Source organism: Propithecus coquereli, unplaced genomic scaffold (genome assembly GCF_000956105.1).
Source record: "Propithecus coquereli isolate 6110/MARCELLA unplaced genomic scaffold, Pcoq_1.0 Scaffold240, whole genome shotgun sequence".
Taxonomy (NCBI): Eukaryota; Metazoa; Chordata; class Mammalia; order Primates; family Indriidae; genus Propithecus; species Propithecus coquereli.
The window spans coordinates 2,459,002-2,481,686 of NW_012147953.1; the positions used below are offsets into that span (position 1 = coordinate 2,459,002).

Here is a 22,685-nt window from a genome sequence, read left to right on the forward strand (position 1 = left end):
TCACAGTACATCACAAAGAAGCGAGTCCAAGAAAAATGGAAAGCTATGGGAATGGTGGTGGTCTTTTTTTCTAGATACTATTTTTCCTGCTTGACCTAGTAATCATTAAATCTTTTTCTGTTTTTCATAAGGTATATTAGGAACTGAGTCCATGATTTCCTTCCCCCTCTTGATATTTCTGAGTGACAATTTCCATGTATAAACTTTTATGGTTGGTTGCATCTTCCTATGTATTTTTCTCACCTCCATAACCTCCCTGAATTGATTCTGTGCCCTGCAATAGGTTGTTCCATTGCATGAGAGTCCAGGACCACCAACCCAGCTGCTTTGGACCGCCCCTGATACCTGGCTCCTTCAGGAAAGAGGTGAGGTACACAGGGTATTATGACAGGAGTCATGGCAGCTGAGAATGGACTATGGATACAGATTGGGTAGAAGATGCCATCCTGGAGCCCAAAAATCTATTCATTATTGAGCATTTATAGAAAATCTTCTATGATTTCTGTACTTGGCTCAGATCAGTATTGAGGAACTAAATTATTCAGTTTTTGTCCTCATCTTAAATCAAATTTGGAAAAAATCATCAAAGATTCATATAAGATTCTACAAAGCAATTTATCAAAGAAATTGAATGCATTCAATCTCATTTACCATATGTATAACTTGATATAGATGATTAATAGCATATATATTTGTACATAAATATTTACATATATAAAACTCATGGTATAATTCAGTAGCTCCTACCCAACGACAATTTTGCCAACATGTAAAATTGAATATATATAGTTTTACTTCTATAGGCCTTTTTGGAACCATGAGACTTTTAAATTATAGTAAAGGTACCTGAGAAATATAAGATAAAGCAGTGGCAAAAGAAGGAGCAAAGGTTTTCCCATGAAGCTTTGTGCCCTTTGGTGGCATATGTGAAGAGGAAAGTGGTTAAGATTTGTATAAAAGGGGCTGGTAGTGGTGGGACCTAGGAAATGATATTTAGCATGTCAACGGAGAAAAAAGCCAAACTCTGTAAAGTAATTTTAAAGAGATTTATTCTGAGCCAAATTTGAGGACCATGACTCAGAGCCATGCTCAAGAAGTTTTGAGCAAGTGGACTTGGTGTGGCTGGGTTACAGTTTGGTTTTATACATTTCAAGGAGACAGAGGTTACAGGTAAAGTCATAAATCAATACAGAGGAGGCATACATTGGTTTGGCACGAAAAGGTGGGTCATCTCAAAGCAGGGGCTTACAGGTTATATGTGGGTTTAAAGATTCTTTGAACTTGTAATTGGTTAAAGACCTGAAGCTTTGTCTAAAGGCTTGGAATGCTTTAACATAGGAGCTGTTTATCAGAGATAAGCCACTGGACATATATTTGTTGTGTAAATTGAGGACCTGTAGGTTTGTCTTGTATACACTTAGGCCTGTTAATGGGTTATAAAGGATGTCCCCAAGAAGGGAGGGGGGCTTGATGAGGCATGTCTGACCTCCTGGCAGGCAATTTAGTTATAGGATATTCCTTTGGCCATGAGGGGGTCCATTTAGTCAGCCGGTGGGGGGAGGTTAGGCCTTAAAATTTTATTTTAGTTCACAAGCAATTCTGGAGTCATAAAATCAGAATTGGAAAGGCTTTTGGACAGAGGACTAGGCACACCCAAAAGTAGGCTTCTTAGTATATGTTACCTACAAAAAGCAAAGCAGAATGCATTTCAAAGTACATTGTTGAAATTTCCAGAGGAGAAATCCTGAAATGTCTCATGTATAAAGAATCATAAGTAAAAATTAATAATATAGAACATCTTTTATAAGTTTAGAAGTAGAAAATAATAGATATTGCTAAACTTGAGTGCTAATTTTATTTTTTTTTAAATATAAAAATATACACATTCTTATGGTCCACCCCTGACCTGAGTCTCACAGTCCTCTTTTTCTCTAAAGGTCTTTAATTCTCCTCCCATGGTAGATTTTCAGGATCATAAATCTGTAGTTACCTAACTTATAATAGAAATGTATTAATCTCATCCTAGAAAATATTTATACACTGCTTTAACAGTTTTATGTTGTTGTTTTTGCATGTAGCCTATCTCCTAAGTTCATTTTTAACTTGAAAAGAGAAACTGACTTTTCAAATTCTAAAGCTAAAAAATAAAGTTTAAGAATCACTATGGGCCGGGCGCGGTGGCTCACGCCTGTAATCCTAGCACTCTGGGAGGCCCAGGTAGGAGGATTGCTCAAGGTCAGGAGTTCAAGACCTGCCTGAGTAAGAGCAAGACCCTGTCTCTACTAAAAAAATGGAAAGAAATTAGCTGGACAACTAAAAATATATAGAAAAAATTAGTCGGGCATGGTGGCACATGCCTGTAGTCCCAGCTACTCGGGAGGCTGAGGCAGAAGGATCGCTTGAGCCCAGGAGTTTGAGGTTGCTGTGAGCTAGTATGACGCCATGGCACTCTAGCCCAGGCAACACAGTGAGACTCTGTCTCAAAAAAAAAGAATCACTATGAGTTGACCGACTTTCCCAGTTGTGGGAGCTGGGAAAGTATATTGTAAAAACCAATTGGGATACATGTAGAAGGGAATTTGAGTTATATAAGGATATGCTTTTATCAAAATTTATCCAATGGTATACTTAAGACATGTGCATTCCACTATATGTAAATTTTACCTAAAAAGAAAAAAGAATAAGGCTGGGTGCAGTGGCTCACACCTGTAATCCTAGCACTTTGGGAGGCCGAGGCAGGAGAATCACTTGAGGCCAGGAGTTTGAGACCAGCCTGAGTAAGAGCAAGACCTAATCTCTACAAAAAAGTAGAAAAATTAGCCAGGTGTGGTGGCATCTGCCTGTAGTCCCAGCTACTTGGGAGGCTGAGGCAGGTGAATGACTTGAGCCCAGGAGTTTGAGGTTGCAGTGAGCTGTGATGACAACACCACTGCACTCTAGCTGGGACAACAGATCGAGACAATGTCTCAAAAAAAAAAAAGAAAGGAAAATAGATTAATAAAAAGATAGAGGGATAGATAGATGGATAAGTATGTGATAAAGCAAATACTGCAGACTATTAATTGTAGAATGTAAGTGGTTGGTATATGGATATTTGCTATATAATTTTTCAACTTTTTTATACATTGGAAAATGTTGATAATAATATGTTGGTTGAAAAAATCCAATTGAGAGCTTTAAGTTTGTTGAAGTTATAAGGAAAAGAGCTGTTATATAATATTACAGGGCAAAATGTGTCTGTTGTGAATTCTGTGCTGTCCAGGTGACTTTAGCACTTTTTTGAAACAAAAAATTATAAAGGAACTTGGGGCTTTTAGAGTGAGACAGTAGAAAAACTGAATGGAACCACCATGGTTGAGATACACACTTGGTTTTGGTCAAAAGCTAAGTGTAGCCTTAACTGAAAAAGAGTCTTCTTGGGCAATTTCTATGAGAAGTCAGTTTGGCTCTAAATTAGAGGTTTGTTAAAATTCAAATGATAGTTTTAGGAGCCTGAGGCCAAAGATGATCCTAAAGTCTTAACAATAAATGTCTTTGACCCTGCTGGTATCTTAACAGCAGAAAGCAACCACTTAGACTTGGATTTAGGGTTCTGTTGATGAAGTATCAAGAAAGATAAGTTGCCTTAAACACTGAAACTACAGAAAGGTTGAGATGACCTACAAAGGATAAATTAGGGCCCCAGTGATTAGTAATGTGGAACTACTTCTCACCCAACTGTGTGGATTGAAAGTCACAGCCCTCATTCTTTATCATCGGGATCTTGCCCCAAAATTAGAATTTTGAGTTGCCTCTGTTATGTAGCAAGATAATTTTTCGGCTAACCTAGTTGCTGTTTTCTGATTCTTTGGAATGGGACTCTGCCTGGGTGAAAAGGAGACACTTACCTTCTGTTTTCCCTGGGTTCTTGCTTCCTTAAGCCTCTTATTTTTTATTAGATTTTCTATATTCAGCTTCTAGTTGTGTGCCTTCTAGGGGCCCAAAACTGATAGTCTTCCTATACCGACTCTCCCATTCTCCTAGAAAGAAAAGGAAATACACCCAAACGACTATTTCCCAGAATCATCTTCTCTGCCCTTCTGAGTATGACTTTTCTGAGAAAGTCCCTAATCGAAAGTCCCTAATATGTTACCAGACCCCAGAATAAACCCTTTCCTCTACCTAAATAAACGTTTCTTTCTTGTCTCTGTATGCAAACAGAAGGATCGGGGCTAAGTGTTAGGACAGTTCTATGTTGCTGTACATACTTATTGCTTCTCTACAACCAGGATTTACATTTCCTAAACCTCATTTGATCTCTCATCTGGAGCCAGGAGCAGAGCCCTGTGTTCAGGATCTGCAGGATAGGGAGTCCCTGAGCTGCTCCTACCCAGGTGAGTAAGAGAGAAGCTTTAAGTTCCTCCAACCTCCCTTGTGACAAAATGGCTTTAGAATGTTCTTAGTGGTGAGTCATCCATCCTGAAGGGCCCAGGAAGGAAATCCATTTAGAAAAATTTAAGGAAAAGAAAACCACTGGCTGGGGGGCTGAGGCAGGAGGATCCCTTGAGGTCAGGAGTTCGAGACCAGCCTGAGCAGGAGTGAGACCCCCCCCCGTCTCTACTAAAAAATAGAAAACAAAAATTAGCCGGGCAACTGAAAATAGAAAAAATTAGCTGGGCATGGTGGCACATGCCTATAGTCCCAGCTACTCGGAAGGCTGAGGCAGGAGGATCACGGGAGCCCACGAGTTGGAGGTTGCTGTGAGCTAGGCTGACACCGTGGCACTCTAACCTGGGCAACAGAGTGAGACTCTGTCTCAAAAAGAAAAAAGAAAGAAAACCACCACCAACAACAAACTATTAGGGCAGTTATCTTGTCATTATCTAATTGGTTCTTTGCAGTCTAGCTATAGATTTTTTGCAATTTGGCCCTCAAGAAAGCTCAGAAAATTTATCATCCCTCTGTGTATCAGTTACACCAGTGCTCAGGGAACAATAAATTGAAGGAGGGGAGAGGCATTCTAGGTAAAGGGAACAAAATGTGAGAAAGTATTGAGGAGTAAAAGAATATGAACTGAGAATAGTTCAATATGACCAGAGCAAAGGACTTGGGTTGGACTTAGGAAGTTTTGGGAGCAGTAGAATGGGGGAAGATCATGATCTGAAGGATGTTTGTTTGTTTGTTTTTTAGAAGTTTTCAATAAACTATGGACCTTGAACTTTACTCTTATAATAACAGCTGACATTGATTAAAGTACTTTAGTGTGGCAAGTGCTTATTAACTCGCTTAATTTTCGTGTATAGTCTAGAGCCCATTTTATAGATAAAGCAACTGAGACAAGAGAGAAGTTAAGTCATCCCAAGTTATTAGTCATCAGAAGTAGGATTTGAACCCAGAGAGTCTTACTCATGCGCTAGGGCTCTTGACTCTGCTTTACTTCCTTCCTGTCAGGTTAACTGTGGAGTGCTATTGAGGTATTTTAAGCTAAAGAGTGACATGATTAGATTTGATTTATAGAAAGAATATTCTGGAAGCAGTGTAGAACAGCAGTCCCCAACCTTTTTGTCACCAGGGACTGGTTTCATGGAAGACAATTTTTCCACAGATGTGGGGGTGGGGGGCAGGGGCCAGAAGGCAGAGCTCAGGCAGTGATACAAGCAATGGGGAGTAGCTCTAAATACAGATGAAGCTTCACTTGCCTGCCATTTACCTCCTGCTGTGTGCCTAAGTTTCATGGAAGATAATTTTTGCATGGCTGGAGGAAGGAGGGGTGCCAGAAATCAGGTGGCGATGTGCGGCCTGGTTCCTAACAGGCCACTGACTGGTACCTGGCGGTGTCCCAGGGTGTGGGGACCATAGGTGTAGAGCATGGATGAGGGGAGCCAGGCTAAAGGACATCTGAGGGGTATTGCAGTTAGCTAGTAAGAATGCACTGGCAGTAGAAATGGAGAGGAAGGAATAGAATTAAGAGATAAGAAGATGGATTTGGACTCTTTGGATGCCAACAATGGAAATTAACTTGTCTATGGCCATACCACCCTGAATGTGCCTGATCTCCTCTGATCTCAGAAGCTAAGCAGGGTCGGGCCTGGTTAGTAGTACTTGGATGGGAGAAATTAATTCAAGCTAATTTAAACAGAACAACATGAATTTATTACTCAGGGTGTGTCATGGAACCTAAGGGCAGGTATGCATCAGGCTCTAGAAGAGACCGGAACACCGTTAGACCCCTCTCTCCATCTGTCTTCTCTGTGAGTCAGCTTCATTCTTCTTTCTGGGCAGATTGACCTTTGTTTCTCAAACCACATGGCAGAACATTCCCTCCCCTGTACCATATACCATCGCACCAGCACTGCTTCTCAAATTTAAGTGCTAAAGATTTAGCCACTCTTAGAACCTGGCCTTACCTTCCCTCAGATCACAATTCCAAACTCCAAGATGAGAGAATCTTGCCTGGTTTAAGTCAGTTATTGCTCAGATCTAATCTGCTCTACACAGACGGGCCAAGTCACACAGCAGAAATGGGCTTTCCAGGGCCCACTCTTGGGAGCAAAGCAGACAGTTCCTTGAAAGGGGGCTGCATCAGCATTTCAGCACCCCTTTGCAGCTCACTTCACAGGTAGAATTTGTAAAATATTAGCTAACTAAAGATGAGAGGAGGGAAAAGGAGTTGAAGATGATTTCCAGTTTCCTAGCTTAGAAGACTAGATGTGTGGAGTTTCCATTCTCTAAACAAAGAGACTCAAGAAGTAGGTTTGTAAGGATTTTTTAATAAAGTTTGCTGAATTTAAAATATCGTGGGTTTTTTTTTATTATTTCACACTGTCCTGACCTTTGGCCACAATGTTAGCAATTTTTCTCGCATGGAAAAGTCACTTACTCTTCAAACTGCTTAATACTGCTTTACCTCTCCCACCTCTCTTTCCTTTGACGTTTTTATTTTCTCATTTCACTGTCAACTGATAAGACATGGCCTGAGAATGAGAAGGCAAGTTCAGAACAAGAGGTTTTTGAAAATGGAAAGCTCTACAGGGTGAAATATAACAGTCTCTTGGAAGTTGTTTCCCAGGATCCTGAAGTTGGAGAGTTTGTGTACGGATGTCAAATTAGAGAATCAGTGGGAAACACCCATAAGGGAGGCATTGAGAGAAGAGAAAGGCAGCTCTGAGGAAGTGACTTTCAAAAAAGGAAAGAACCAGAAGGTACTTAGAAAAAACTGCAGTCCAAACTCAAAACATATTCCACATAATAGCGTTCTTACAGCACAGAAATTCTATGAATGTGCCAAGCGTGGCAAAAACTTTAATTGGCATTCAGTCCTGATTCTCCACGAGCGAATTCATTCTGGTGAGAAACCCCATGTGTGTAACGAGCGTGGGAAAGCATTCAGGACCAGAAATCACCTTTCTGTGCACCAGATAATCCACACAGGAGAGAACCCTTTAACTGCACCCAGTGTGGAAAGGCCTTCAATCGTATATCAGCTCTTTGCCGACATAAAGTAACCCACGGTGAAGAGAAGCGTCACGAGTGAAGGGACTGTGGGAAGACCTTCCGGTTTAAGCAGTACCTTACCATCCATGTCAGAATCCACACTGGGGAGCAACCTTATGAATGCAACAAATGTGGGAGGGCGTTTAGTCAGAGCTCAGACCTAAGCAAACACAAACGAATCCACACTCAGGAGAAACATTATGGTTGCCCCCAGTGTGGAAAAGCCTTCACTATCAAGGCAGAGATCACCAAACACGGAAAGAGCCACACTGAAGAGAAACCTTACAAGTGTGAGGATTGTGGGAAAGCTTTTCATCATTAACTGTAAGCACAGGGCTCATGAACGAGAACACACTGGGGAGAAACCCTACTGATGTGGGGATTGTGGGAAAGCTTTCCAGGACCAGTACAGCCTTACTGTCCATCAAAGAATCCACACTGAAGACAAGCCTTATAAATGTTCAGAGTGTGGCAAAGCTTTCAGTGAGAAGTCGACCTTAACCAGTCATCAGAGAATCCACACTGGAGACAAGCCTTATAAATGTTCAGAGTGTGGCAAAGCTTTCAGTGAGAAGTCGACCTTAACCAGTCATCAGAGAATCCACACTGGAGAGAAACCTTACACATGTGAGGTGTGTGGAAAGGCCTTTATTCGTAGTTCAGTCCTGAGGCAGCAGAAAAGAATCCACACTGGTGAGAAGCCATATACCTGCTATGAGTGTGGCATGTCTTTCCACCAGGGCTCAGCTCTAATTGGACATAAGCGAGTTCATACCGGGAAGAGACCTTATGAATGTGAGGTATGTGGAAAAGCTTTCAGAGTGAGCTCAAATCTTAGTGGACATAAGAAAAGAAAACATTGAATGTGGAAAACTCATGAACTTGATGAGAGTAGGAAATCCCTCTGTCCGGAACTGTTTCTCAGACCTTCTCAGTATTTAGTATTTGGACCACCAATGCTTGAGTGTAATGACTCTGATATTTATACTTTGTTTCTCCTTCTACCTCTTAGACTGTCTCCTATGTTGGTTATTTCTGATTTTCTAACTCCTAATTGAGAGAGTCCCCAAAGGCATTATACTTTACCTTCCTACTTAGTATTTATTTCTTCAGTGAGCACATTCACTTCCAAGAGTTTGTCAATCACTTTATAATAATAATAAATACTTAATAGTGCTTGCTGTGTGCCAGGCACTGTTCTAAGGTTTTTACACAGTTTATCTTGTTTAATCCATGCAACATCCCTATGAGATAAGGAATTTGAAGCATAGAAAGATTAAGAAACTTGGCCAGGATCACATAATTAGTAAATTCTGCTCAAATGACTCCTGAATACTCAGGCTTACCTAGGCAATTCCCACATGCATGCACATCTTTTGGACATGAAATTATACATCAACTCAGCACAAAACAATTTTTTAATCGATAAACATGAATCATTTTTAGCATTTTTTTTTTTTTTTACATAAAGCTTGAATGATACTTCTACATATTAGGATTGCTGAGATTCAAGGTGAAAAGGAGATGGGGGAGGGCAGATTTTTAAATTATAGATAAGGAGAAATCAGCTGTACATTGTTCAAGTAGCAGTTTACATATGGAAAGAGCATGAAGCCTGCCCCACTTTGAGTTATAAATACAAGGAAATTTTTCTAAGTGTTTATTTCTTAAATATTTGCTATGTCCATTTGAATGACAAATGAAATAGTCTTTCAAAATTATTAATAAATTTTTAACTTTTCAGGGCTTTAAGTATCTCTTATATCCATCCCTTTCTCTGATAGCCTCTGTATTGAGTCCAAATAGATTACTTCTAGAGTCTACCTTCACCAATCTGTCTTCAACATGTCATTGTCATTCTAAAATATTGCTATGATACTGACACCTGTTTCAAAAGCTCCTAATTGACACCCAATCTTGTAGTAAGAAACTCCAAATTATTATTCTAGCTTGGCCTCCAGAAATCTTTTCATGTTTCCTAAACATTTAAAATGAACCTCGTGGGAGAGCATTTGAATAAATTTCAGATATTTCACTTGACAAAGAAAGATTTTGATTTGTCTTGAAAATTTTGAAGGACAACTTTGTGAACAGTGGGTTAATCTTGTTGTGCAGTTATCCCAGGGCATAGATCTACAGTCCATGGGTAGAAGCTACAGAGAGACACTCTGTATACTTAAAAGATCCTCAACTGGAATAGACTACCATAAGGTAATAAGTTTGGTAGGCATGATGTTGAAGGAATTCAAAGATCAAATGCACAGTCGAATGTTAAAACACGTTAGTGTTGCTTGAAACCCTAAGATAACTGTAGTTCTAATTCTGAAAAATTATCAAAACAAGAGTTACCAATATGGTTATAATTTACTTAGAAAAATCACCAGATAAAACTCAGGTTTTTTTTTTTTTTTTTTTGAGACAGAATCTCGCTTTTGTTGCCCAGGCTAGAGTGAGTGCTGTGGCGTCAGCCTGGCTCACAGCAACCTCAAACTCCTGGGCTCAAGCAATCCTTCTGCCTCAGCCTCCCGAGTAGCTGGGACTACAGGCATGTGCCACCATGCCCGGCTAATTCTTTTTTTCTATATATTTTTAGTTGTCCAATTAATTTCTTTCTATTTTTGGTAGAGACAGGGTCTTGCTCTTGCTCAGGCTTGGTTTCGAACTCCTGAGCTCAAACAATCCGCCCGCCTTGGCCTCCCAGAGTGCTAGGATTACAGGCGTGAGCCACCGCGCCCGGCCCCAAAACTCAGTTTTTTAACCAATTTCCAAAAGGGAGCATTGGAAAAACGTGCATATTGAATGCTAATACCTCCAGCCTACTTTCTTCACTGTCTCCCAGAATATTGAGGGTCAGGCTTTCATCTTTCAGGCTAAAGGCTAAATAAAACAGTTTTCTGTGAGAAATCCAACCAGGAGGATAGACCTAAAGATACTGACATCAGGAGTTTCTCAGCAAGTGGTCCACTCAGATAACCTACAATAAAGATCAAAGGTCCAAGTTATGCTGTCAGAACTTTCCATCAGTTTTATAGTCCCCTCTGTTAAAGAAAAAGTCTATTAAAGAAAATTTCAAATCCATGCAAGAGTAAATGGAAAAATGAACTCCATGTGTACATCCAATGTCAACAATTATTAACTTAGTTAATCTTGTTTCATCTATATCCCCACCCACTTTCTCTGCTCAAGATTATTTTGAAGCAAATTTTAGAAATTGTGTTTTATCCATAAATATTTAGTTATCTATAGGAGATAACTCCTTTTTAAAAACTAACAATAGATCTGGGCATGGTGGCACATGTCTATAGTTCCAGCTACTGGGGAGGCTTAGGTGGGAGAATCCCTTAAGCCCAGGAGTTCAAGACCAGTCTAAGCAACATAGCAAGACCTTATCTCTTTATTTTTTAAAAAATCAATATTCAAATAAAGTCTATACATTGTGATTAGTTGGTATGTATCTTTTTTTTTTTTTTTTTTTTTTTTGAGACAGAGTCTCACTGTGTTGCCTGGGCTAGAGTGCCATAGCCTCATCCTAGCTCACAGCAACCTCAAACTCCTGGGCTCAAGCGATCCTCCTGCCTCAGCCTCCCGAGTGGCTGGGACTACAGGCATGCACCACCATGCCCGGCTAATTTTTTCTATATATTTTTAGTTGTCCAATTAATTTCTTTCTATTTTTAGTAGAGACGGGGTCTCGCTCTTGCTCAGACTGGTTTTGAACTCCTGAGCTCCAACAATCCGCCCTCCTTGGCCTCCCAGAGAGCTAGGATTACAGGCGTGAGCCACCGCGCCTGGCCAGTTGGTATGTATCTTAAGTCTTGTAATAAATAAGTTCTCCCTACAATCTCTTCTTTTTTTTTTTTGCAATTTATTTAATTTATTTAGGTTGTTTGCACTGTAGAATTTCATGCGATTTGGATTCTAATGATTGCACTCCTTTAGTGGTATTTAACATGTTGCTCTGCTCCTATATGTCCTATAAATTAAAAGTTAGATCTAGGGACTTTATCAAATTCAAAATAGATTTTGTTTTGGTAAGACTACTTCATAGGTGTCAGTGCAAGCCTTTTTAGTTTAACATGACTGTAGTAGTCTTCGATAGATTCCTTGCTTTCTCCCATCCAAGTACTAACCAGGCCCAACCCTGCTTAGCTTCCAAGATCAGATGAGATAGGCATGTTCAGGGTGGTATGGCCATAGACAGATTCCTTGCTTTCTGTTGAAAAGATTTACCAGGTTTATCTAATATATTTCCTTAGGAAGTTCCTTTTTTCTAAAACTAATACTGGAAGAAATATAAAATCTGAATAGGCTGATACCAATTGTTTAAATATATATTCCCAGAAAGAAAACTCCAGGCTCAAATGGTTTCACCAATTAACTCTACTAAAGGTGCAAGGAAAAATAATGCCAACATTAAACAAACTCATGAGGCCTGTGTAACATTGATACCAAACCCCGACAAAGAAATCAAAAAGAAAATTACACGCCATTTTTATATCCATTATTATTCATGAATGTACTGAGAAAAATCTTAAAATACAAACAATCCAGTAATATATATGTTTTAAAAAATGACACCTTGAATAAGTTAAAGTTATTCTAGTAATGCAAAGCTGGCTTAGCATTCAAAATTCAATGAAGGTAATTTACCACATTAACAAAATGAAGGGAAAAAACCATGTAAACATTAAATGCAGCAAAATATTTGATTATCTTTTCAAAATATAGTTTAAAATCTCAGCCAGGTGCAGTGGCTCACAGCTGTAATCCTAGCATCCTGGCATGACCAAACATACACTCAAAAAGGTGTTTATGCTCAGAAATCAAAGAATTTAGACCACAATAATAAACTATGAAATACCTATGAGATTAACAAAGTTAAGAAAATTGACAAATTTTGGCAATGATATGAAGCTATGATAATTATTGGTGGTAGTGTTAATTGATACAACTCCTTTGGAAAGCAATAATAATTTGTAATAATAAACTCTTAGATATTATCTTGTAAAGTTTAACTTTATCCTACAACCCAGCAATTCCATTCCTAGGTATGTACCCTGAGAAATTTGCACATAAGCATTAAGATTCATACACAAGAATTTTCACAGCATAATTGTTCATAATAGCAAAAACCTAGAAACAACCCAAATGTTCATCAACAATAAATAGGTAAACAAATTTTGCTATATTTAGATTATGGAATATTTCACAGCGGTGAATATGAATGAACAATAACATGGGTGAATATTAACAATTTCATATTGAGTGGAAAAAGCAAGTCCCAGAGTCAACATACAGTATGGCATTATTTTTATAAAGTTCAAAACCAAGCAAAACTAAGTAATGCATTGATTAGTGAAATATTCATAGAATATATTTGTCCTTTTATAGCATTGCAATTCTGAAATTTGAACTGCCACATACACATAAGTGGTAACAATTTAAACACCAGATAGTAAAAGTGAAAATAGTAGTCTCTGTCTCCTCTTCTCTGCTGTTGACAACATGTAACTATCAAGAGCTATGAACAATCTGAGATTTTATTGTACTTGTAAGATAAGAAATTAGCTTACCAGTTTCATGGTTGCTGGTGAAAACAAGACATTCCTGAGTCAAAGACAAATGACATTTTATTTCTTACAGCAATGGCAGAAACCAGATTATCAGGCTTTGTGCAGATTCCTCAAGCACCAGTTACCACAAATGTGACTCAAATGGGCCCAAACGGATGGGTGCATACAGAGTGGGAGAGGAACCCTGAACTTAGGGAACCCAGGAAGCATGCCTGTACTTCGTTCTAGATAAGGACACTGTCTCTAACTTCCAAGGATGTTCTTTATACAAATACCCTTGAAAAATATTCCAAAACAAAGTGCAGTTAATGACTGTGGCATAATAAGAAATTTGTATTTGCTCTTTGTCCCTGGTTCCCAGCACACAGGTCTTAAATCTGTTGAAATTTTTTGGATGATAGAACCCTCTTTTGTTCTAATGAGATGATGCTTGGTGGGCCCCTAGATAGATACCTTCAGGTCACCAGAAAGACCAGGCCTTAATTAGAAGCCTGGAACTTTTAGAACCACCCCTCAACTTCTGGGGAGGGAAAAGGGGCTGAAGATTGAGTTAATAACTGATCACATCTATGATGATGAAACCTTCATAAAGACCCCTAAATGACAGAGTTCAGTGAGCTCCTGGGCTGGTGAATGAATTGGGGTGCTGGGAGGATGACTCACCCAGAGAAGGCACAGAAGCTTCAAGTACTTCCCCACATACCTTATCCTATACATCTCTTCCATTTGGCTGTTCCTGAGTTGTATCCTTTATAATAAACTGGTAAATGTAAGTAAAATGTGTACCTCAGTTCTGTGAGCCATTCTAACAAATTATCAAACATGAGCAGGGAGTTATGGAAACCACCAATTAATAGCCAGTGAGTAGTACAGGAGTCCTGGGACTTGCCACTTGCTTCTAAAGTAGGGAACGGTCTTGTGGGTCTGAGTCCTTAACCTATGGGATCACTAACTTCTGGTAGTGTTAGAATTAAATTGTTGAACACCTAGTTGGTGTCCATGGAGAATCAGAAAATTGGTTGTTGGTAAAAACAGTACAGAGACTGGCTTATGATACATGCAGAAACTGAGAGACCCATGGACAACTAACTGTCTTTCAACAGTAACCACTGGGAACAATCTGGTGACTGTCCTTCCATCTGTTGTACAATATATATTATTATCTAACTTATTTATTTTCTTAAATCTGGAACATCATTCAAAGTCTACACATAGAGAGCTACCTCTTTTTTAGTATAGATTGTACCATATTTGGGTAATAATTTATCAGATGGTTTAGAGCCCCATGAGAACTCCGCTAAACTCTTCAGTTCCATGGGGGCAGGGACAGACTATGTGTGATGTTCCCCTCCATAGCCTCTCGACGTCTTCCCTAAACGTAATCCTGTAGCTGGTAGGAGGGAGAGGGAGAGATTAGGGAAGGCTTCCAGGAAGAAAGCCCAGAGAATGAGAGAGAGACGCGATATGTGCAGAGAGAACTGCTCAGAGCAGGGAGGGATCCCCCGAAGGCCACAGAGACATGGGGTACTGAGAAGCACTGGGTGGAGTGAAGGCACGTGGCGCTGGTGGGATGTGTCCGGCAGTAGCGAGGCGAGGCAAGGCACTTGTGCTTTCCCTAGAGTCATCTCTTCTCCAGTCCACATACTAGGGTTCCAAACATGAAATGAGCACACAACAGAGAAACTAGAGGAAAAACAACAGCTGATTTTGAACATAAAGTATTCTGTCAAAGGACCTGTCTTGAGTTGCAGGCAGATTCCAGGAGTTTGACATCCATTCGTTTGTTTGTAATAAGGAAGTATATGGCGTAAAAGCTGTGTTTTGTTTTGGTTCGATTTTTTTTTTTTTTTTTTTGGTATGTGTTACTCATTGCTGTATCTGGGGCACCTAGAATATATTGGCTTCTGTATAATGAAGGAGCATTGTTCTGGGGGCAGTTATCTCTGGTTCCTGGGTAAACAGAAGTCGAAGTTGGGGGGAAAATGGGCCGGACAGTGGAAGGATTGTGAATGGCCTATCTACACTGGGCATTAAGAAATAAGTCTCCTACGCCAGGCCACAGTAAGAATGAATATCTTGGCAGCGGTGGGATTCGAACCCACGCCCCCGAAGAGACTGGAGCCTTAATCCAGCGCCTTAGACCGCTCGGCCACGCTACCAACCGTGATGTGACAGGCCCTCGTCAGCTTCCCTATTAACATCACCCCCTTCAGATTTTTCACGTGAATTTCTTCTTGAGACTTTTCCCTCTTTTACGCTCCCCCAGAACCACCAAAGAACCTCTGCCTGGGGTTCAGCCATCACCCAGTCTGGGAGAAGCGCGGGGAGGAAGCCCGCGGATCCAAGATGCCTGCCCCTTTTGTCACAACGCAAGAGAAAGGAGCCGCGCGGACCGAGAGCCCCAGGGGACGCTGTGGGTCGCAGGTCCGCGGTGGCAGGTGACGCCCAGCGGGAGCCCCCACGCCGCTGAGTGAGTCGCAGAGTGGTTTTGGCCAAGGGGTAGCTACCAAAAAAAAAAGTAGTACCCTGCAACAGAACGCAGTCCCTGTGATTTATTGAGGTAAAAATTTGGGAAGTGGCCCGCGGTCTCTGCAGAAATGCCCCCAGGGCGAAAGGAACAGGGCTGTTCATTTTTAGAAGCCAAGATTCCGATCATTTAAAAGTATAGTTGCTGCCATGATACAATGCAATAATACACTGATAAAATCTCTCCCTGCCTTTCTCTTCTTAGTGCAGGTGGTAGTCCGCAGGTTTCCTTGACCCAAAAGTTTTGACTCAGACACGGGAGTCCTAATGTAAAAATGAACTGCATAGTTTATGACAGAAATAAGATTGCAATAAAGGAAGTTAACTATCGCTAAAGTGTGTTTGTTTCACCATTCATCTTCAAGAAAGTCAATGCTGATAAGCATTTTTATCTAAATAGTCCAATGAAAACTAGGCTGTCTCACAAATTCCTACATTTGAATTGTTCGTATGAAATTTATTACATAGTGTTACATAGTAGCCACTGTAACAAATTACCACAAACCATATGACTTAAAACAACACAAATTTATTCTCTCACAATGCTACAGGCCAGAAATCCAGTCAGTATGGCTGGCCAAAACCAAGGTGGAAATCAGGATCCAGCAACCTCTGGAGACTCTAGAGGAAAAATCCTATCTTTGCCTCTTCCAGCTTCTGGTGGTTGCTGGCATACCTTGGCTTGTGGCCACGTCTCTTCAGCCTTTAAGATCGGCATCTACAAATATCTCTCTGCTTTGTCTTCACATGGCCTTCTCCTCCCAAAAAAGTCAAAAATTGGCTGATTTAGTAGAATCTCATCATTTTAGTTGCAATATTTTAGCAATTACCAGAGGTTATTTCCTAGGGAAATTAATTTAGGAAAACGACTAAGAAAAAGGATTCCCCAAAAAGCAGATGCGACATAGTCTACTCTTCCTCCTGGCTAAACCCTCACTTTTCCCTGTTCCATCATATATCCCAAGTTAAGAACCTCTTTTTTCACCTGGTGTGTCCATTTGAACTCTGCCTAGGTTCCTCTCTCAGTCTCTCACAATAGCAGTAGTCTCCTCTTCACTATCAGGACTAAGTACTTTTATCAGTTCCAGATCTCTGAGGATAAGATGGCCAGAGCGTGAGGGAGATTGACCACTTTTTGACAACTTTAACCTTTGGAGCACAGAGCAAATGTACTCTCCTGATAGGTGCTAATTGGTTCAATGCTTCATCAATTTCATCTTGGTCCATCAAAGGGATCAATCCAGGGACCAATTTTCTCTCTGGTGTTTGCATTCCTGCAGGGTAAACTAAGAAGGGGAAAACAGATTAAAAAATGAAGAAATAATTTGAGAGAAAGTGACTATATCAACAAGTGGATATCGGGAATTCACTCAACTCATTCATTGACTGAGTGCCTACTATGTGCCTGGGCACTGGGTATTCAGGAGAAACACTGACACCTATGGGCCTCACCTTCAGAACTACTAGCAGGAAAGGCAAAGTGATTAAATAATTACAAGTCAGTTTCATGACTGAAGCAGTGCTGGGTCACACAGCTTGGTGATTGGAACTTAGTGTTCCAAAGCAAAAATAAAAATCTCAGGACTCCACAAAATACATTATGCCAAAAGGGAGAAGTGAGTCTAAGAACTGTGAAATAATATAAAATCTTAAGCACCCCTAGCCAACTGAATGGACCCCCTCTTGCCCAAGGGAATCCCAGAAATACCCTAAAGCTGAGTTGCTGACCTTGAGAAGAAAGGTCAGACATGCCTCATCATGCCCTCCTCCCTTCCTAGAGATATCTTCTTTGTAACTCATTAACAGGCCTAAGGCCATACAAGACAAAGCTTAAACCACACCTGCAGGTATAAGTCAGGTGGCTTGTCTCTGACTGACAGATTTCCTTATATCAACTTAAAACATTCCAAGTCTTTTTTTTTTTTTTTTTTGAGACAGAGTCTCACTCTTTCCCCTGGCTACAGTGAGTGCCATGGCGTCAGCCTAGCTCACAGCAACCTCACACTCCTGGGCTCAAGCAATCCTTCTGCCTCAGCCTCCCGAGTAGCTGGGACTACAGGCATGCGCCACCATGCCCAGCTAATTTTTTCTGTATATTTTTAGTTGGCCGATTAATTTATTTTCTATTTTTGGTAGAGACGGGGTCTCGCTGTTGCTCAGGCTGGATTCGAACTCCTGAGCACAAACAATCCGCCCGCCTCGGCCTCCCAGAGTGCTAGGATTACAGACGTGAGCCACCGTGCCCGGCCAAAGCATTCCAAGTCTCTAGACAAAGCTTCATTTCTTTAACCAATTGCAAATCAAAGAACCTTTAAACCCACCTATAACCTATAATGCCCTGCTTCAAGATGTCCTGCCATTTCTGGCCAAACCAATGTACACCTTCCATGTATTGATTTGTGACTTTATGTGTAATTCCTATATTGAAATGTATAAAACCAAACTGTAACCCAAACACAGTGAGACCACTTGCTCAAGGCTTCTTGGGCGTGACTCTCCCGGCCCTGGTCACACGTACTCAGCTGGGAATAAACCTCTTTAAACTATTTTACAGAGTTTGGGTTCTTTTCCGTTGTAAGAACTGAGTCACACAAGCGCTGCCATCCTCTTCCCAATGAGGTACAGGGATCCTCTTTTAAAAAATGGAGGGGCTTGGAAAGTGACTAAACAGGGGTTTTTTGGTGCACAGAGCATGAGAGGGAGAAAGCAAACTTGGCTGGCAAGGTGGTCTTGTTATGCAGCTAAGCCTCATGGATAACAGCCCTCATGGAAACGTTTTTATTCACACCTTTAAGAGTGTCCGACTCCAAGCAAACATGTCCCAAATCAAATAGGCAGGGCCTGGCTGCATTTAACAGAGATTCTCTACAGATGCAAATTTCTCCCCCAGCCTCCCCACCTAGACAGCCTAGCAGCATTATTCCTGTTTGCCATCTCAAAATATGTCAAAGAAATGTATTTTGGAGTAAAATATTTCTTATTTCCTTGAGCCCTAAACAAACAAACAAACAAACAAACAGAAAAACACTTCAAGATAGACAGCCCCTATAAAATGAGTGCATGTCAATTATAACCTTAGGACTGTTAGCCTAAATGAACTCTTATGTCCATCACAATTTTATCTCCACAGATGCAAACCAAAGGAAGAGATATTCCTCTACCCACTCTAAGAAGATCACAGCATTGACTAGTTCAACTATTTTGAATGTTCATCTCATGTAGATTTACTGAGCACCAAATAGAACCTCACAAGAATACCATCGATTGCCTCACTGCTCACTTTCTTCATCTCTCCCCTCTTTCCTGTGTACCCCTTTTTCTCTTTTAAACGCAAAGGTCTCAACCCCTTCTACGGACATCCCAGTCCCCAACAGATCTTTGTATGTTTAACTTTCCCCGTCCCCCAACCCCGTGGGTCCTCAGAATCTTGGCTTAATAAACCTCAATTGACTGTGACCCTCGTTTTCTGTCACTTATTATTTAAGTTAACAGTGTAGATCTCGAAAGGCCCGCTTGGAGGAATTTAGGAATGCACCGAGGAACGGTGCGGGGCCAGGGGGTTGCAGCGAGACAAGACTGAAAACAGTCTAATAAAAGAAAGACAGTTTGGGTGCAGGGGGCCGGGGTAGGATTGGACCTGCAATCCCGCTCTTGCCACAGACCCCGTCCGGGAGGGAAGGCCAAGATTCCTGAAAGAGGCAAGATTAAGAAGAGGGAGAAAGAAGAAAGGAGAGACGAGGAGAGCTTCTCCCACAGCCTCCAAGGATCAGTCGCGTAGATAGTGGGGGTCCCTGGTAGGTGCGGCTGCCTGAACGGTCCCAATCTATGAGTCCAAGATTCCCAAAAGTAAGGAGCCCAAGTGTGCGTCTCTGTTAAGACTAAAGGCACGCAGCACACAGAGTCACAACAAGGCATTGAAATGGGATATAAATACATCCCTCTTCCTTGTCCCTGGCAAGGCACTTGGCTAGTACCCTCTATCCAACTACCCACTGAATGTGTCCTCTCTAGGAAACGAGGAGGACTGCCTTTCTCACTGGTTCTATTTGGGTCAAGAGGGACCCGCAGCTTCAGTCCAGCTGGTTTGCTTTGCTTGGTAGGCTGGGCTTGAGAGTGAAATTCGGAACCGTCCTCACAGATTCCTGGGAGTTAAACAGAGACTTTTTTTTTTTTTTTTTTTTTTTTTTGAGACAGAGTCTGGCTCTGTTGCCTGGGCTAGAGTGCCGTGGTGTCAGCCTAGCTGACGGCAACCTCCAACTCCTGGGCTCAAGCAATCGTACTGCCTCGGCCTCCCGAGTAGCTGGGACTACAGGCATGCGCCACCATGCCCGGGTAATTTTTCTATATATTTTTAGTTGTCAAGTTAATTTCTTTCTGTTTTTAGTAGAGACGGGGGCGGGGGTGGTCCTCACTCTTGCTCAGGCCGATCTTGAACTCCTGACCTTGAGCGATCCTCCAGCCTTGAGCGATCCTCCCGCCTCGGCCTCCCAGAGTGCTAGGATTACAGGCGTGAGCCACCACGCCCGGCCTAAACAAAGGTTTCTGATGAGTCCTCTCTTTAGAGACCAAGTTGATTCTAAAGTGTTTAAAATTAGTTTCCCAGGGCTTGAGAGATTTTCTGGGTAGCACTTATGTACCACTAGGTGCTGGACTTGTCAGTAACTGCCATAGTTGTGGAACTCTAATTCTAGTTTTACTGTGTATGGCCAGAAAACTTGAAATAAAAAATTTGACGTCATCTCATTGTTACCCTTGCAGGCCTTTGAGCTTTCTGTGTAATGGTGAAACCGCCCTTTATAAAGTAAATAAAAGGCCATAATGTGGGAACTGTGGTAGGGGCCTGAACTCTTGTTAAAAAAAAAAAAGTGTGTGTATATATATATATATATATATATATATATATAGCCATATATATGTAACAAGCCACTGTTCCCTAGCTTGCTTTCCTATAATTGCTTACTACTCAGGAGTCATGTAGCTGATGGTCACGAAGATTCTTAGCTTTCTTCATTGCTCCCATAAATAGCATCACCCTTGTGAAACCTAAGGCTGGTCTTTGAGATATCTTCCAGACCCTGCATTCCAGTGGACCAACTGACCCAACCAAACCAGTGGCCCATACCAAGAAACCAACTCAACTGGTCTTGCAACCTAGGAACTGACTCAGCACAATAAAACAATTTCTGCTTCTTGACCCTATGAGTTCATCCCCAGCCAATCAGCAGTCCCAATTCCCTAGCCTCTTTCCCTGCCAAACTATCTTTAAAAACCTTTTCTCCCAACTTCTCAGGGAGACAGATGTGAGAAATTCCTCCTGTCTCTTCGCATGGCACCTGCCATGTTAAACTCTTTCTCTGCTATAATCCCTGCTGTCTCACTGTATTGACTTCCTCTTGAGCAGCAGGCAATGAACCTGGTTGGGCTGTCATAAAAGAAATTAGCAAGAGGCTGAATGAGAGTGACAGGCAGGGCTTTATTGGGGTTTATGTTCAAACGCAAGAGAGACAGCACAAAGAAAAAATCCTCAGGCTGGCTCCCAGAGAGGAGTTCGGGAAGAGTTTTAAAGAGGCTTAGGAGGAAAAAAGATGACATGTAAGCATGTGGAGGTGGAAATTTTCTTGTGCCTGCATAGTTTTATTACGAGTTTCTTCATATGTGGTATATCTCATTAGCATGTTAAATCTCCACCCTGGGTGTGATTTTTAGCATTAAAATGAGATTATAATGAGAGAAAAGTCAGGGTAAGGTCAGTGTGGAGGTCTTTTTTGGCTTGAATTGGTTAGATCCAGATAGGTGTGGTTTATTTGCAGCCAATTTCCTTATCAGCTAGCATCAGCATCTTGCTTCAGTCATCTTGGAAAACATTACTCAACAGACAGATGGTTTGTCCCCCTCTTGAACTGAATTCCAGTGGCTAGGAGGTCATTTGGGTTTTGGGGGGTTTTTGGTATTTTTTTCTTCTACAGTTAATTAGGCTGGGTCATGCTGTTTCATGTTGCCTCCCTTGGTCAGAAGCAAGGCCTGAGTCCTGTCCCTACACTGTCTCAACATCAGTAGCAGAGATTTTCCAGGTTTCTAGTTCAGAAGTCAAAGTCCTAAATGGTTCAAGAGCTTTAATAATCCTGTGCTTTTGCTTCTCCTGATATCTTGTCCTGGAATGCCCTTTTTCATTTTGTTCCCTCACAGAAATCTTGTTCATTTTTCAAAGCCCACTTCAAATAGGCCCTTCTCCACCCTGCTGGCAGATCGCTCTCTCTCTCTGTCATACACACACCCCCCACCACTGTGCTTTTCCACACTTCATTTTAGCATGTTTTCTGCCCAATAAAAAAGTTTTTTATTCATGTGAACTAAAATAAAATCCTAAACCCTCTAGGCAAATGAATGGATCCCCTCTTGGCCAAGGGGACCCCTCCAAAAAAAAACCCCTTAAAGCTGAGTTGCTGACCATGAGGAAAAGGGAGGTCAGACATGCCTAGTTATGCCCTGTCCCTTTTGGAGTTGTTCTTTGTAACAGTAAGTTACAAAATCATTAAAAGGCCTAAGGCCATGTAAGACAAAGGTTAAACCACACCTGCAAGTCATCAATTTATTAACAGATCACTTGAATCTTGGTATATGTCCAGTGGCTTGTCTCTGATTAACAGACTTCCTTATCTTAACTTAAAACATTCCAAGCCTTTACAACAAAACTTCATTTCTTAAACCAATGCAAATCAAAGAACCTTTAAACCCACCTATAACTTGTGATGTCCTACTTCAAGATGTCCTGTCTTTTTGGATCATGTATGCCTTTGATGTATTAATTTGTGACTTTACGTGTAATTCCTATCTCCCAGAAATGTATAAAATCAAACTGTAACGCAACCACAGTGAGACCACTTGCTCAAGGCTTCTTGGGTGTGGCTCTCCAGGCCTTGGTCACACATATTCGGCTCCGAATAAACCTCTTTAAATTATTTTACAGAGTTTGAGTTGTTTTCCATTGACACGCTTTCTGTCTCCTCCCCTCAACATAAGTACCATAGAGTAATAATAATTATGATAATGGAAATGATAATGTACAGATTCAGACAATAGTATAGCTGAGTACTTTTTGTACATTATTTCCCT

General features: G+C 41.1%; 1 protein-coding gene and 1 non-coding gene across 2 annotated transcripts in view; one reads left to right on the forward strand and one right to left on the reverse strand.

Moving 5' to 3' along the window:
- Positions 1–280: 280 nt before the first annotated feature.
- The window catches only part of ZNF311 (zinc finger protein 311), a gene marked incomplete at its 5' end in the record, with an annotated part of 66,319 nt that continues 43,914 nt past the window's right edge, over positions 281–22,685 (forward strand). The window contains 8 exon segments of the mRNA XM_012646089.1: positions 281–365; positions 4,269–4,373; positions 6,933–7,066; positions 7,068–7,413; positions 7,416–7,792; positions 7,794–8,014; positions 8,099–8,407; positions 15,313–15,516. Of these exon segments, the coding sequence (XP_012501543.1) occupies positions 281–365; positions 4,269–4,373; positions 6,933–7,066; positions 7,068–7,413; positions 7,416–7,792; positions 7,794–8,014; positions 8,099–8,407; positions 15,313–15,516 (1,781 nt within the window).
- On the reverse strand, positions 15,124–15,205 carry TRNAL-AAG. The gene has a single exon. It is a non-coding gene; the product is annotated as a tRNA-Leu (tRNA).